At 40.1% G+C, this 16,122-nt stretch overlaps 1 protein-coding gene across 3 annotated transcripts in view; it reads left to right on the forward strand.

Annotated features, from left to right (window-relative positions):
- The window catches only part of GABRG2 (gamma-aminobutyric acid type A receptor subunit gamma2), a 119,291-nt gene that overhangs the window by 93,847 nt on the left and 9,322 nt on the right, over positions 1–16,122 (forward strand). For all 3 annotated transcript variants that reach the window (XM_070465739.1, XM_020901371.2, XM_020901380.2), the window contains exon 7: positions 13,066–13,218. In XM_070465739.1, coding sequence (XP_070321840.1) covers positions 13,066–13,218 — 153 coding nt within the window. The remainder of the gene's footprint in view (positions 1–13,065; positions 13,219–16,122) is intronic.

Genomic DNA, 16,122 nt, shown 5'->3' on the forward strand with positions numbered 1-16,122 from the left:
TTGACTCAGTGATGCCATCCAGCCCTCTCATCCTCTGTCGTCCCCTTCTCCTCCTGCCCTCAGTCTTTCCCAGCATCAGAGACTTTATTGAGTTGGCTCTTGGCATCAGGTAGTCAAATTACTGGAGCTTCAGCTTCAGCATCAGTTCTTCCAGTGAATATTCAGGGTTGATTTCCTTTAGGACTGACTGGTTGCAAGGAACATAAAGTCCTTCCTCAGCTAGCATGTACCTAAGGTTGACTGGAAGTAAATGACTGCATCTTTCTCAGGATTTCTCAGATTTCCACTGATACCTCCATTAAACCAGTCTAATTTTCTCATCAGAGTTGACAGACAGATACAACTCCTGTATGGTATGTGTTCATTATTGGTATTTCTCTTCTGAGCTATTAAAAATATTCCAGTCAGTTACATAAAGCCAGGAGAATTGGAATAGAAATTCATGTTGAAAAATTTTCCCTGAAATGAGACTTCTCAAAAAGATACATTGTGAGATCTGGTGGTATCACAATAATAATCTACATAGGAAGTAACCACACATAAATGGGCATTTTGTTACCTTTGTCTCTCAAGCCATGTTACTATATAATTTATCTGTACTTCAGAGTCCAAGCTGGACGGAAAAGAATATGCAATCTTTGTGACACAAATTTTGCGAACTCTATTAAAATGATGGCATCAGTAGTTTTGGTGAATATGTTAAAGGTCACATAAGCAAGAACAAGGTTGCCTGCTTTACTATCATTCCTCACAGTTACAGGTAGCCTTCTAACAAAAGCTACAAAAAAGAGAAAACCACTGAACAGGAAGCTTATCTACCAACGTCACAGAAGCTGTTTGGTAAGACAACTGTCCTTAGGAAGCTCATTTCTACCTCATCTATACATTGTCTCTGAAAGTTTACAAAAAACCTTTCCTATCATTAAAAATATGGTTTTTCATTGGAACCTTGGTGATAGGTGAGATTATCCCTATTTTACTGGGAGAATTTGAACAGTTTACCCAAATCCCTGCACCTGGTAATGGCATCTCTAGTACTTAAATTCCGGGACTGGATCCTGTATATTTTCTGCTACAGTGAACAACTCTGCCCTTATGAGAAACATGTTTTAGTATCTAGTCAGATGTTTGTAGGAGTTAGATTTAATTATGTTGGGACACTGCATTTCCTTTAGATGGATCAAAGTAGCAAGTGCATTCATTTGTGTCTTCAGCTTTAGAATTCTGAGCCAGATTTATATTTACATAAATCCCAAGGTGAATTCACTTGCTGCATTGTAGGAGTTTGATGATGGGCTCAAAATTACAAAAGCCACACTAAGCTAAGAATCAGCAGTGGCTTTTTCAGAGGGTTAGGAAGAGGAGCTGTTACAGTAAATCCCCTACATACAAACCTTCAAGTTGTGAACTTCTGAAGATGCGAACGTCCACCTGGTTCCAGCAAAGAGCCAGGACCTGTGCCATCAACGCCAGGCATGAAACTGCAGCTTGCCCTCTGTCTGTCCCCTGTGCACCAGCTGTCGTCCTGTACATTTTAAGGCACTGTACTGCAAGATTAAAAACGTTCTATTTTTGTTTATTTAATGTATTATTTCTGAGAAGTGTTATAAACCTATTACAGCACAGTACTATACAGTTGACTGTGTTAGTTGGATATCCAGGCTAACTTTTTCAGACTTAGGAACAAACTGGACTTATGAACACGCTTTCAGGACAGAACTTGTTCATAGGCAGGGGACTTACTGTACAGCAATAAAAAGTGTTCTATTAAAAGAGAACAAAGAACTGAGATCCTAGCAATTACCTGGATCCCGTGTGAATCTAGAGAAAACCACTGCTGATTTCGGATGGGTGCCACAGTAAGCAGCAGTTTGCAGCAAGCAGCAGAGAGCGGTAGCTGGAGCAGTCTCGGCTTCCCAGCCTGGGAGTCCTAATCACCGGACCTCAGGGACCAGCAATGGGGCTAAGGGTCCCTAGCCTTCGCCTGCCTAGTCGAGAACAAATTCAGGTGAGGAGGCAGAGGGTAAAGAGGAAAGTAAAAAGTTTATTGAAAAGAAAATTAGATGCGGAAAGGCCCATAGCAGGCAAGCTCAGAGAGAGAATCCTAGCTTTGGAAAGTTTAAATACTTTATAAAGGGTCAGTTTTCTGGGTCTTTGTCTTCCCTCAGGCCAATCATCTTGCTTTGTCCCAGTTCAAAAGCATCAATTCTTCAGTGCTCAGTCTTCTTTATTGTCCACTCTCACATCCATACATGACTACTGAAAAAAACCACAGCTTTGACTAGATGGACCTTTGTCAGCAAAGTGATGTCTCTGCTTTTTAATATGCTGTCTAGTTTGTCATAGCTTTTCTTCCAAGGAGCAAGTGCCTTTTAATTTCACGGCTGGAGTCACCATTTGCAGTGATTTTGGAGCCCAAGAAAATAAAGTCTATCACTGCTTCCATTGTTTCCCCGTCTATTTGCCATGAAGTGATGGGACCAGATGCCATGATCTTCCTTTTTTGAATGCTAAGTTTTTTAAGTCAGCTTTTTCACTCTCCTCTTTCACCGTTATCAAGAAGCTCTTTAGTTCCTCTTCACTTTCTGCATTAAGGGTGGTGGTATCTGCATGTCTGAGGTTATTTATATGTCTCCTGGCAATCTTGATTCTAGCTTTATACAGCCTGGAATTTCACATGATGTACTCTGCATGTAAGCTAAATAAGCAGCATGACATACTTGACATACTCCTTTCCCAATTTTGAGGCAGTCCATTGTTCCATGTCCTGTTCTAACTAGTGCTTCTTGACCTGCATATAAGTTTTGCAGAAGGCAAGTAAGGTGGTCTGGTATTCCCATCTCTTTAAGAATTTTCCACAGTTTGTTGTGATCCATATAGTCAAAGGCTTTACCATAGTCAATGAAGCAGAAGGTTTTTGGGGGAATTCTCTTGCTTTTTCTTTGATTCAATAGATGTTGGTAATTTGATCTCTGGTTCCTCTGCCTTTTCTAAATCCAGCTTGAACATATGGAAGTTCTCAGTTCACATACTGTTGAAGCCTAGCTTGGAGAATTTTGAGCATTACTTTGCTAGCATGTGAAATGAGTTCATTTGTGTGATAGTTTGAAAGTTCTTTGTCATTGCCCTTTTTTGGGATTGGAATGAAAACTGACTTTTTCCAGTTCTGTGGCCACTGCTGAGTTTTCTAAATTTGCTGGCACATTGAGTGCAGCATTTTCACAGCATCATCTTTTAGAATTTGAAATAGCTCAGGTGAAGTTCAGTATGCACACTGATGGATCTCAAAGTGAATGCTTCTGGGAGGAGCAAGACTCACTTTGACCTGGAATTATCCCCTGAGTTTTGACTCCAAAGAGACTTTTTGTTCTTGTGTTGTGTTTCCCTCATCCTTTACTCAGACAGGGTTTTTGCCTCTCTTTGTCCTTGCCAAGATTATTTCCTTGAGGTGTTTACAAGAGACAAAGACTGGCTATTTACCCTGTTTCTGTTACTACTTCCCTTTTGGAGAACAAACTGGAGGCTGATTATAAATTCCTTGGCAGAGCCCACCTATCTCCTGCCTCAGGAAATGCAGAGAGGAGACTGGCCGATTGTGAAATTCCAGCCTGGAGCCTGTCTATTGCCTATTGCACTACCTGGAGGCTTTGCAAATACTGAGCTTCCTTTCAGCTAGAGCTATTCTCTAGAAGGAAAAATTCTAGAATGGTTGTTGTATTAGTCTGGAATTCTAGACAAATGAGTTTCCATTCTCTTAAAAGTAACAGGTCTATTATACAAGGTTTAAAAGCAAATGAAAGGAATTTTTCTTGTTGTGGTTGGGGCTCCTAGTCATCCATACCAGCTTTCTATATTAACCCTATTCAGTAATTGTTCCACTTCCTGTTTTGCTTTATCCCACTTTCTGTTTTGCGTTATCTCCATGATCCTCACCACCGGCTCAAAATGGGCAGGCTGTTTACTCCAAAAAGAGTATTGGTTTGGGAGGCAGGAGTCTTGGGTCTGCAACTCTGTCTTTTTCAGTGGATCTCAATTGCTTAACCTGTGAGAGGATAGAATTGATTGACATAAATAAATGCGAGGCCCTTTTCTAATTTTTATTGTCTTCTGAATGTTTAGTAGCATTTCTTTTCTGCTTATATGTGCCAGAATGGTGTTAATTATTTCCAGAGATTAAACTGGGCTTCTCTGATAGCTCAGTTGGTAAAGAATCCACCTGCAATGAAGGATACCCTGGTTCGATTCCTGGGTCGGGATGATCTGCTGGAGAAGGGATAGGCTGCCCACTCCAGTATTCTTGGGCTTCACTTGTGGCTCAGCTAGTAAAGAATCTGCCTGCAGTGTGGGAGACCTGGGTTTGATCCCTGGATTGGGAAGATCTCCTGCAGGAGGGAAAGACTACCCATTCCAGTATTCTGGCCTGGAGAATTCCATGGACTGCATTTCTTCTATGCTTATACATGCCAGAATTTTGTTAATTATTTTCCATAGATTAAACTACTTTGTACTCATAACTGAAATTAATGGACCTTTTATTGTGTACCAGGAACTTACCAAGCACACTATATATGTTAATTATTTTTATGTTCATGATAACCCTGTGAGGTATAGTCTCTTTACTTGCCTAAAATTACATAACCAGTGAGTGACTGGACTAGAACCGTTGAACCCAGCCTAACACCACAGTCCTTGCAGTGGACACTTTTTATGTCCCTTCTTTCACCTCACCTTCTCTGAACTGGTGCACCCCATTCTCCAGGTGCTACAAAGTTTAGATGCTAACAGTGTATCCCTGTCCCCTTGTCTGGAGAATGTCCTTGAGCAACGTAGGGCCATCTGAACTTGGAGATTCAGACCACCCCACCTCAGCCTGTGGAAGACAAGCAACTGCCACTCTGGCCTCAAGTGGCCCTAACTCTGCTTGGGCACGACGTTCCAGAACCTCCTGGAAGCTCTCCTGCTTGGGCTGAAGCAAATCCATGCTTTGCAGGTGCCCCCTGCCCCTGTGTGCTTTCCTCACCCCCCAGTAGCTGAGCCCCCAAACGTCCCTCTTGCGGGGATTCTAGACTCCTCCTTGCCTTAGACTTGAAGCGTCTCCTATTCTTCACGACAACCCTGTGCACCCATTCCTCAGTGGAGAAGTCAGAGGAAGTCCTGAAAAGATTGATTTAGCCAGGAAAATAGTTACAAGTTACACTTTTTATTTTTCATTGTATTTTCTCCAATTGCTATGTTGTTCTTTTTCATCACCATGTGAGCTTGAACAAGCAACAGATTAAATAATAATGGTCAAGTTTCAAAAGGAAAACACACCTATTAGACTTCATGTGGAAGACAGTGACAGCTGTTTCAGCAGCCAAGCCCCTTTGTCCTTTTCTCTCCCTAATTGCATCTGGTTGAAAAACTCAAGTCACCAATTGATTCTCTAATAAGCTTTATGCAACTACTCTGATGTGGCTGATTTTCCTTCATTTCTTCTTGGCAAGCAGTCAGGGCTGCTAACAGCTCTCTGTGACCTTATATCTACATTGCTGGAGATTAAGTTCACCAGGGTATCCAGAAAGAAATATCTCCAGAAGCAATCATTTCTAAGGTAAAATTTAGTATTTTAAAAGCCCACCTTGATTTCTGCCCTGGTCTTAATGCTTTGGGTGTATAGTTCACCCATGATACTTTTCATGGCCATATGAGCTAAAACATTTATTCATTTGACAAATAATCGTTGGATTCCTTCTGTGTGTACCAGCACTGTACTAGATACTAAAGAGTAAAATAGTGAGATAGCTACAGTTACTTCATGGAGTGCATGGATTAATTATAATCTAGAGTGTAGTTCAATATTCACACCAATCACATACTTCCTAGCAAGATCAGCACTATGAGAGTCATATGGTGCTGTGAGATCTTACTGAGAACATCTGACCTACTAAAGGCTTCTCGGATGATGGGATACATTAATTTACATCTGAAGAAAGAATGGAGTTAAGTAGAGATGGAGATATTAGACTCTGAGCTAAGGGAGCCAGCATGTGAGAAGACTCTGGGGTAAGAGGTGTGTGTGTGTGTGCGCTCAGTCGCTCAGTTGTGTCTGACCCTTTGTGACCCCATGGACTGCAGCCCAGCAGGCTCCTCTGTCCATGGGATTTTCCAGGCAAGAATACTGGAGCCAGTTGCCATTTCCTGCTCCAGGGGATCTACCTGCTCCAGGCATCGAACCCTGTCTCTCGTGTTTCTGTCTCCTGCATTGGCAGGTGGATTCTTTACCACTGCGCCACCTAGTGAGGGTAGCAGGAGCTGTAAGAACCCCAGCAGGAGTGTACAGAAATACTCTTTAAGATGAAGCTGGAGGGTAGTCAGGGAAATGCCATAAGAACTCCTACAGGACAAGCTAAAAACTTTTAATTTAGCTTTTAACATCAATAGGCAACAATGAAAGGGTCTGGAGATATACGTGAATCATATGATTGGAGATGTGGAGAGTGTTTCAGAAATTGAAGACAACATAGGCAAATGAGAACAAAGAATGAACAGTATCCCTTGGAAGTGCAGAAGGTATATCAGGTTGGGTGGCCATAAAATGGAGAGATTATGAATGGTGGGAGATACAACTTGGATGGTTCATTGTGGATCAGGGGAAAGTAGACTAGAATCATGTGTTGAGTAGTATGGATTTTATTCCGAAAAACTTGGAAGGGAATGGCATGAGCATAAATGCCTTCTAGAAAGATTAGCTTAGACCAGCACTATCTAATTGAGCTTTCTATCATTTAGTAACTTCTATAATCTCTTCTATTATAATATAGTACTCACAGAAAGTATTAGTCCCTCACTGGTGTCTGACTCTTTGTGACTATAGCCCGCTAGGCTCCTCTGTCTATGAGATTCTCCAGGCAAGAATGCTGGAGTGGGTTGCCATTCCCTTCTCCAGGGGATCTTCCTGACCCAGAGATTGAACCCAGGTCTCCTGCATTACAGGCAGGTTCTTTACCATCTGAGCTACTAGGGAAGCCCATAGTACTCACTAGCTCTAAATAAATATTAAAACACTTGAAATATTGGCTTGATCAACTGAGGGAATGGATTTTTAAATTTAATTTTAAATTTTACTTAAGATTGCTACCACCTAGCACAGGTCTAGTCATAGTATGGGTATGTTTGTGCAGTGTGTGCTGATGCTGGGGGTGGTTGGAAGGCTGGAATGAGTAAAAAGGATTAAAGAGATAAGCTAGGAATCTGAGTGGAGAAGAAAATGGCAACCCACTCCAGTATTCTTGCCTGAGAGTCCTGTGCGGTCACACAAAGTCGGGCACAACTGAAGTGACTCAGCATGCATGCATGCGTTGGAGAAGGAAGTGGCAACCCACTCCAGTATTCTTGCCTGGAGAATTCCAGGGATGGAGAGCCTGGTGGGCTGCCGTCTATGGGGTCACACAGAGTAGGACATGACTGAAGCGACTTAGCAGCAGCAGGAATCTGGGAGAGATATGATGTCAGGAAGAATAAAGACAGGAAAATCATAGAAGTGTGAAATGAAACTATTTATTTTGTTTAGGGCCTTGGGAACATGAAGGGAACGGTGAGGGAGAGAAACCTAGATTAAATTCAAATTACACTTAGCCTTGCAGGCCATTCTAAGGAGTTTGGACTATCTGTGAAGGGAATGGATCTCTTTAAGGTTTGTGAAGATTAACATTATTTAAGCAGAACTTTTAGAAATATGTTTGCCAGACACTTCATCTAATCAGGGAGTATAAGATAAACTAACAGTATGTTTTATATAGTCTTTAGGCCATGGGGTAGGGCTTCCCAGGCGGTGCAGTGTAAAGAATCCGCCTGCCCACGCAGGAGACACCGCATGCCATGGAGTGGTGATGCTACATTCCTGTGTTGTTCTTAGCCAGAGGACTGCATGATGGCAAGGATTCCAGCTTAGGTGTTCTGCCCTCCCTTGACCTCCAAGGACCTAGCTGCTGGAAAAATGTTGAGTGTAATTTCAGAAGAGTTGCAGGCCTAAGCCATGCCTGGGAATGGTGGGCGAGTGATGGATGCAGAATACTTAGGGGTGTCATGCATCGAAGTAGGAAGAAGGCAACGGCACCCCACTCCAGTACTCTCGCCTGGAAAATCCCATGGACGGAGGAGCCTGGTGGGCTATGGTCCATGGGGTCGCTAAGAGTCGGACACGACTGGGCGACTTCCCTTTCACTTTTCCCTTTCATGCATTGGAGAAGGAAATGGCAACCCACTCCAGTGTTCTTGCCTGGAGAACCCCAGGGATGGGGGAGCCTGGTGGGCTGCCTCTGTGGGGTCACACAGAGTCGGACACGACTGAAGCAACTTAGCAGCAGCAGCAGCAGCATAGAAGTAAGCAGCGTGATTAAATTTGAAAGTTTTTTTCTCTTCCACTATGCTCTATTCCACTAGGCACATACACTCAGGGATTGGGATTCTGCCCAAGGGCTGGGAATTCTATTCATCCTTCTGGGCACAGAGCAAACCTTGAAAAAAAAACTTGGTGCCAAACAAAAGGCAATATTTAAGAACCATTTTTTCTATAGTGCTTATTCCAAATATAGAGAAGTAAAATGCATTTTATATGCTTCCAGGTTACCTTTCAGTTTACATCAGTGTACACCCCTACCAAGTGTATATAGCTTTGCTCTTCATCCACATTTTGTGGTACTGGAAATTACCAGTTTATTTTTTCCCAATATTATAGGCTAAAAATGAAATACTATTATTTTACTTTGCATTTCACTGATCACTAATGAAGTTGAGAATCTTTCTTTATATTTAGTGTCTATGAATTGTTTATTCATTTTTTCAGCCCAGTTAAAAATGTGGGTCTCTCTCTCAATAATTAATGAGAATTACTTACATGTCAGTGATATTAGACTTTGATTTATTCAAATGCAGTATTTTGCCTTTCAAAATTATTTAAGTATAATACAGTTCTAAACATGATACACTCATAATTTTTTTCTCCTTTATGCCTTCTATATTTTATGTTGTGCTTTGACAAAGCGTCTTCCACACTAGGATTATGGTGTTCTCTTACATTTCTTTCTTGGGTAGTGTTTATAATCATACTTAAATCTGGATCTTCAATACATTTCAAATTTACTTTTGTGTGTTAGGTGAGATATAGATCTAATTTCAGAGAACCCTTTTCCCCAAATGAATTTGCAGCCAGTGAACTCTCCTACCTTCCTGTGGTCAATACCAGCCCTGTGGAACCAGGCCTCAGATTCAAGTGTTTAACAAGGAGTGATAAAGGAAAATTCACTGCATTGTCTCAACACCTGTCTCTCTGAGTTGTAGAAGAGATGAAATAATATTGTTCTCACTTAATCCATTTAATTTAGAATCAGTCTGTGAGGTTTCATAGATCATAGTTTCCATGTTACCTAATTTAGTGCTCTTTGCATAAAAGTGATTAAAAATATTTATTGACAAAAAAGACACTAGAGAGAGGAAAGTAGAGTATATCAACACTAATTATCCTTTCAAAATTAATCCAGTAGAGTAATATGTACTCTATTCAACTATATTTAAGTGGAATAAGAATCATGGGAGAGGAACAAGGTGAAATCTTAGTTTTTTCACCACTTTGACAAAATGTTTAGGAGCTTCAAAGAAAATATATGTGAACTATTCAGCCCAGTGTCTGCACATAGTAGTCCCTCATTACTTGAAAACAGTTTTTTTATTTCTGGCATTCAGGAGGAGCAGATGTCTTATCATGGAATCAAGTTTTGACAAGGAGGTCGTTTCATGTGTAAGAGCCTATACACTCCAAAAAATTTGAATTTTAAAGCTTTCAAATTGTTAATGTGACAGACAACTAAAAAAAATAATTTTTGAAGTCCATTATTCACTGACATTGCTCTCTTCCTAAAACTAGACATAAGAATCTTACAAAAAATAATGGGCATTAATGGGTGTTATTCAAATGATACGTCTTCTCAATCACAGCCTGTGTCTGCCTCTGCTGCTGCTGAGTCACTTCAGTCGTGTCCGACTCTGTGCGACCCCATAGACGGCAGCCCACCAGGCTCTGCCGTCCCTGGGACTCTCCAGGCAAGAACACTGGAGTGGGTTGCCATTTCCTTCTACCTTCTTAATTAGGAAAAAAACAGGGACCCAAACTAATTTTTTTTAAGATGCTATGGCTTTAAGTATCATGTTAGAATAAATCAATAGAATAAATTTGAAGTGGCTGAAATAACCACCTTTGACTTGGTGGGCATTTAAATTTTTGGACTTGGGGAAATCACTGATGCGGCACTTTCAGGGTATTTGATTTTATAGGCTTCTCATCCTGAGAGTTTTTAAAAATATAAAAAGTGATGTGGCCTTAGAGATAAGACAGATGTCAAGCTGTCACTGTGAAGCTGCTTGGCTTTTAAATGGCCTGTTCCCAAGTTTGAATCCGTAATCTAGTGATAGAAAAGCTTCGGATTTGTTGGCAAAGATGAAAGATGCTCAGAAGCTATTACCTTAAAATAGGAATTGATAGATAAATAGGCTAGGGAAGTCAAGATTCTGACCTAAAGGGAAGTGGAGAATTGAATTGAGATAATTATCTGTTAACTTGAGGCAAAATTAAAGTTCACCTTTAAAAGAGTCAGATCATTAATGCCAATGTGTAGATTCTCATTTTACTTGCATGATAAGCAGTAAAAAGATGTTACTAAAATTGTCTGGATTTATTTAAAATATTATAATTTGCATGCAGAGAAGTCTCAAGGACTTGAAAAATTAGGGAGAAAAAGTGCCCCCAAATATGATTATTTAAAAAGAAACCCTTTCTTTCTTTGTGTTTCTTAGGTAGAATAAGAAACTTACATTTGCCTCTGGTATTGTGGTCCAAGAAACATGAAAGAAAAAGACAGACACTAATAGAGATCATCTCCAATTAAATATCTTTATAATAAATAGAGGCAGGCTGTAATTGAAGAATATTCTAGATTAGAACAAAAGCAGAGACCAAACAAATATATGAAATGCTATGACTTTGAATAGCCTAAATCCAAATAAGTCAATACAGAGAAGCATCATCTCAGGGAACTAACACAAATCTATCTATGATCAATATGAAAATTCCTACCTTTAACGTTTCAAAGAGAATTGCTAAATAACGGCTAATTACTGCTCTCAGAGAAGGAACTATATGTTCTAATGGGAGCTTAATTCCATAATTAGTATCTGGGTCACTGTCACTGCCTTAACTAGGCTGACTCAGACAAGTGATAGTCTATCAGTGCACCAAAGGGCAGTGTTAGGAAGTAACCATAGCCCCACTTAGGAAATACCCCAGGGTTAGCAGAGAAGCTTTACCCTCGAAGAGCACCCAGCGAAGGGTCTTCTGTCTCAGCAGCTTAGAAGAACGCGGAGTGAAGCTGGAGAGAGGGAAGGAAGGAGTGGGCTAAGTAGTAATGACTCACCCGGCTCCGTCAGTCTTCTCTTGAGAAGCATGAAGCTTCTAAAGTGCCTCATTTTCAAATCAGATTTAAATCGTCTAAGTAAGTAGAGGAACACAGACATGAAGTCAAGTAATTAAAATACAAACTCATGATCTAGGTTTCACTGTCCATTTATTTTAGGACAAATTATAAGGAAGGAAGAAGCAACATTTGAAAAGTAGTCCCATGTGTCGCCTCACATTAAGAGAGCAGATACAGTCTTTGAAAGTGATGTTCTCTTACACCAGTCTGAGCTATAAGTACAATCTGGTATAGACAAGTACTTTATAGTTTGTACTCTAAGTACTATATAGCACACCAGTATGCACTATAAAGAAGCATATAATAACTGGGATATGTCTAGGATATTTTCTAACTTCAAAAATTAAAATTTCAAAAAATTTCACTTGGAAGTGAAAACAATGCATGTATCATGATCTTAACAAATTACAGAGACTTGGGACTGGTTCACATTACATTGTTCTCATGCATAGCTGTATAGTTATTCTTGGATTGCTTAATTACTCTACTCTCTGGAATATTTACATAAATTCCTTTATAACCAAAATGTTCCAAAATACAATTTCCTGATTTTTGGTTTCTTTCTCTACAGTTAAATATATAAATACATTGTTCATGTAATCTTTACTCACAAATGTTACTGAGTGCCTGTTTGGAATCCAGTGGGATGCTAAGTGTAGCGACAGGGGCAGGGAAGGGGCGGACAGGGGCAGGGAAGGGCAGGTAAGCGCAGTCTGTGGACTCATGGAGATACAAGCTAGCAATGAGACAGATGTTACAAAAACAACCACAGGGATGAACAATAAATTACAGACTGAAGCAGCTGTTATAAAGGAAAACCCCTCGATTCAACAGAAACTTGAGAAAATGTCTCAGCACAGGAATTCCGTTATAAACTGAGTGAATAGTCATCTATTAGTTTCAAGCACAAGGGTGATTCTCTGGTTTATATGGAGAAAGGTCCTGAGAACAAGAGGAAATTGTAACAAATCTTAGAATTCATTGCAGGAAAGAGAGGCACAGGGTAAAAACAAAGATTCCCCTACCTCTGCCCCAAATTAAAAACCTTTACATTGTGTGCATTGGTAGGCAGTGAGGGCAAAATTAAAAATCACCCGAAAGAAGAAAATACAAACAGTATGCTCAAAGATATTTCCTTTCATCTAGTAGTCACGTTGCTTCTTAAAGCATCAGAATTCAGTACAAGTTGGGTATTTTTTATAACTTTTTATTTTGTATTGGGGTACAGCCGATTAATAATGTTGTGATAGTTTCAGGTGAACAAGGAAGAGACTCAGTCACATGTATACATGTATCTATTTTTCCCCAAACTCCCCTCCCATCCAGGCTGCCACATCAGATTGAGCAAAGTTCCAGTGCTGTACAATAGGACCATATTGGTTATCCATTTTAAATACAGCAGTGAATACAGGCTGGGTTTTGCTTTTTGTTGTTTTTGTTCTTAATGCAAGTGGATTAAAACTTTCAAGTGCACATGAGATTGATGATAGACAACTTATTTTCAGATGCTTTCTAGTTTTGTTAAGGGTCTTCATGGTCCATCTTTGTTCTCTTCCAGGGGATTATGTGGTCATGACTGTCTATTTTGACCTGAGCAGAAGAATGGGCTACTTCACCATCCAGACCTACATCCCCTGCACACTCATTGTTGTCCTATCCTGGGTATCTTTCTGGATCAATAAGGATGCCGTTCCAGCCAGAACTTCTTTAGGTGAGAGACAGTTCTTATGTTGTAGTGTCCCAAGGTAAGTACTGAACAACACTCATCTTTATTCCCCCTTCTAAGTTGATTTGCTTTTAATTAAGTTAGTAATTACATAGAAATGCCATTTATTTAAAACTAGCACATTTGCTAAATTCTCTCCTTGCTTTCAAAATGTTAGTTGCTCAGTCATGTCCAACTCTTTGTGACCCCATGGACTGTAACCTGCCAGGCTCCTCTGTTTAGGGGTTTCTCCAGGCAAGAATGCTGGAGTGGATTGCCATTCCCTTTTCCAGGGGATCTTCACTACTAGACCTCAAGGTCTAGTAAGCTTTTAAATAAATTAACGGGGGATAAAAATATGAGATTTTTTGTTTGTTTTGGTCTCTGGGCAGTTGTATACCCATTAGAATTGGTTGTATTTATCCTTTCCCAACACTGTGTTCAGTGATGCCAGTTTGGTAGCTTGAAATCAACCAAGGTACAAATATTAACACATGGAAATAGATAAACACAAAAATAAGGGGCACCTTTTTCCTAGGGAATCAATTGTTACACATGTACTAGCACACCACTCGCTACTGATTAATTTCAACATGCATCATTATAGTGATGACATTTGAAGGCATACACATACATAACTGGCTCTTTATAGAAGAGCTGTTGAAAAGATTATTTTGGATAAAATAAAATTACCTATGAAGGATTATTTGCTCAATCTCTTGTCGGTGATACCTGTCTTGGCGTTTCACATCGTTTTCCTCACATAAGGAATAGAAGTCAAAGATTATTACAAAGCCACAGACTCACAGGAACACTGGAGGCTAGGTCCATGAATAGAATTCTCATGCTACATAATATTTCCTAAAGACTTAACTAAAACTATTGAAGAATGAATTATGAGGCTGCTATCCTCTTTCCTCATCTGTGTGACAACTAGGACCACATTTTCTGTCTACTCTTTGGCTAGAGGCAGTATCATGTAATAGTTAAGAGCTTGGATTTTGAAGTCCAACAGATGGATTTCAACCCTCATACACGGTATGGCCTTAGATACATCCTTTAGTCTTTACAAACCACATTTTACTCACATGTGAAGTATCATTTCCTGTATCTAATTGTTGGGGTTTATATTAGGTTAAATAAGGTACTCCATGAAAAGAGCACAAAACATAGTAGGGCCTCAGAAATACTAGCAATTATAGTCATTTTCTGGCAAAGTGATCTGCACCAGGTTATTAAAACTGACAGCAGCAATGATTACTGGGAAAAAAAGACATCATTTGCATATTTGTTCTTCTCCAAACCAAATTTAGTCTCCCATCTGTTTCAAAATAAGGTTATTTTGATTTTTTCTGTTACAGGCAGTACTTTATGTTACAGGCTGTATTTAACAATTATAATATCTTGTCTAATGCTACATGCTAAGACAAACCCAAAATATGTTGCTACTCTTTAGGACGATTACTTGTCATCGTGAGTAGAATGCACCACATTACTTGCTTTCTGTGTCTGTCACATCAGGGTATCAATGTCGTCTTCACTCCCAGGACAGTGCCTGATCCACAGCAGGTACCTCTGTGATTACTCAAGTAATGTATGCATTTATGAGTGGTGGAACAAGCACTCTGATGCATTCCAATCTACCTATCCCAAAAGTATCTTAAGGGAAAGATTTCAAATCAATCTCTTCTCTTGAAGTCTAGATTCCTGCTGGTTAAAAACTCTCCTAAGGCTTTAGTACTAGCTCATTTCCAACCACTTGTTCAGTGAGTGCTCACCGGCAAAAGACCATAGCGGGAGAAGGAAGGAAGGTGAGTAGGCTGAGGAAGGAGGGACAGAGCCAAGAGCAGGTAGGTGCCCCTCTTACTCATAGCCAGTCATCCTCACTGTGGTCCTCATGCTTTTCCTACTCTTTAGAATAACTGCATGTAGAAGTTGTAATGGAAATAAAGGTTATTATCACATTTTTAGAGCTAAGGAAGCAGAGGTGCCGTAAGGTTAAATGGCACTCACAAGGCCACTGCCAGCAGACAGCAGATGTGTGCCGTGGCTGATGAGACCTAGATTGGCTCTGGGTGTGAGGCCCTGTTGAAGGGCCACTTGTGGGAGAAGGTGGGGCGGTGAGCTAAGCCAGTTTCTCCACTTTAGCTTTGCAATCTCAGGTCTCTAGATCACTGCTTCTTAAGTTCAGCTGTGTATTTAAATCAATAGAGGGCCTTCAGAAGTACAACTGCCTTTGTCCAACTCCAGGATATGCTTAATTTAATTTCTTGAAAGCACATGGTAGGGTGGGGGTGGGGTGGAATTTAGGATTAAAAAAAAAATTCCTCAGGTCATTCTAAGGTGTGATCAGGTTTGGGGGTTTAGGAACACTGACCTAGATCATTGAGTCCAATTACCTTTTCCAATGTTTACAATCAAGAGTTGAACCAGATGACCATCAATGCCTGTGAACTTAAAAAAGTTTATTGCCACAAAACAGAGAGCCACTGTGTTTGATGAGTGAGATAAATATATCCACGTGGCTAAGAGAGTGACTGCTTTCTAAGTGCAGATCACAACATTCGAGGTCATTTTGTAGGTTATAACACTTGAGTATAGTTTAGTACACAGGTGGCAGCTGGTGAGGTTTAATCATGGTATAAGGATGATGGATTAAACAAGGAAAATACCTCTTGGCATTTTTCACCCAAGTTATATGAGGTAAGCAACATGCCTAAAGAGCTTACTTCATTCCAAGACTGAAGGATATTTTTCATCTATCTCAAGTAAAAGAAATCTAGTTTCTTTGCTTAGCAAAACTGGACTTAAAAACCACATCAAACAAAACACATTAAGCTCTCTTGTTGCTGGTAAATCAGTTAGAATTGCTACTTGTCTGTTCTTCACTGTTCTCTGTGGCTCCAAGCA

The sequence above is a fragment of the Odocoileus virginianus genome, chromosome 3 (genome assembly GCF_023699985.2).
Source record: "Odocoileus virginianus isolate 20LAN1187 ecotype Illinois chromosome 3, Ovbor_1.2, whole genome shotgun sequence".
Classification (NCBI taxonomy): domain Eukaryota; kingdom Metazoa; phylum Chordata; class Mammalia; order Artiodactyla; family Cervidae; genus Odocoileus; species Odocoileus virginianus.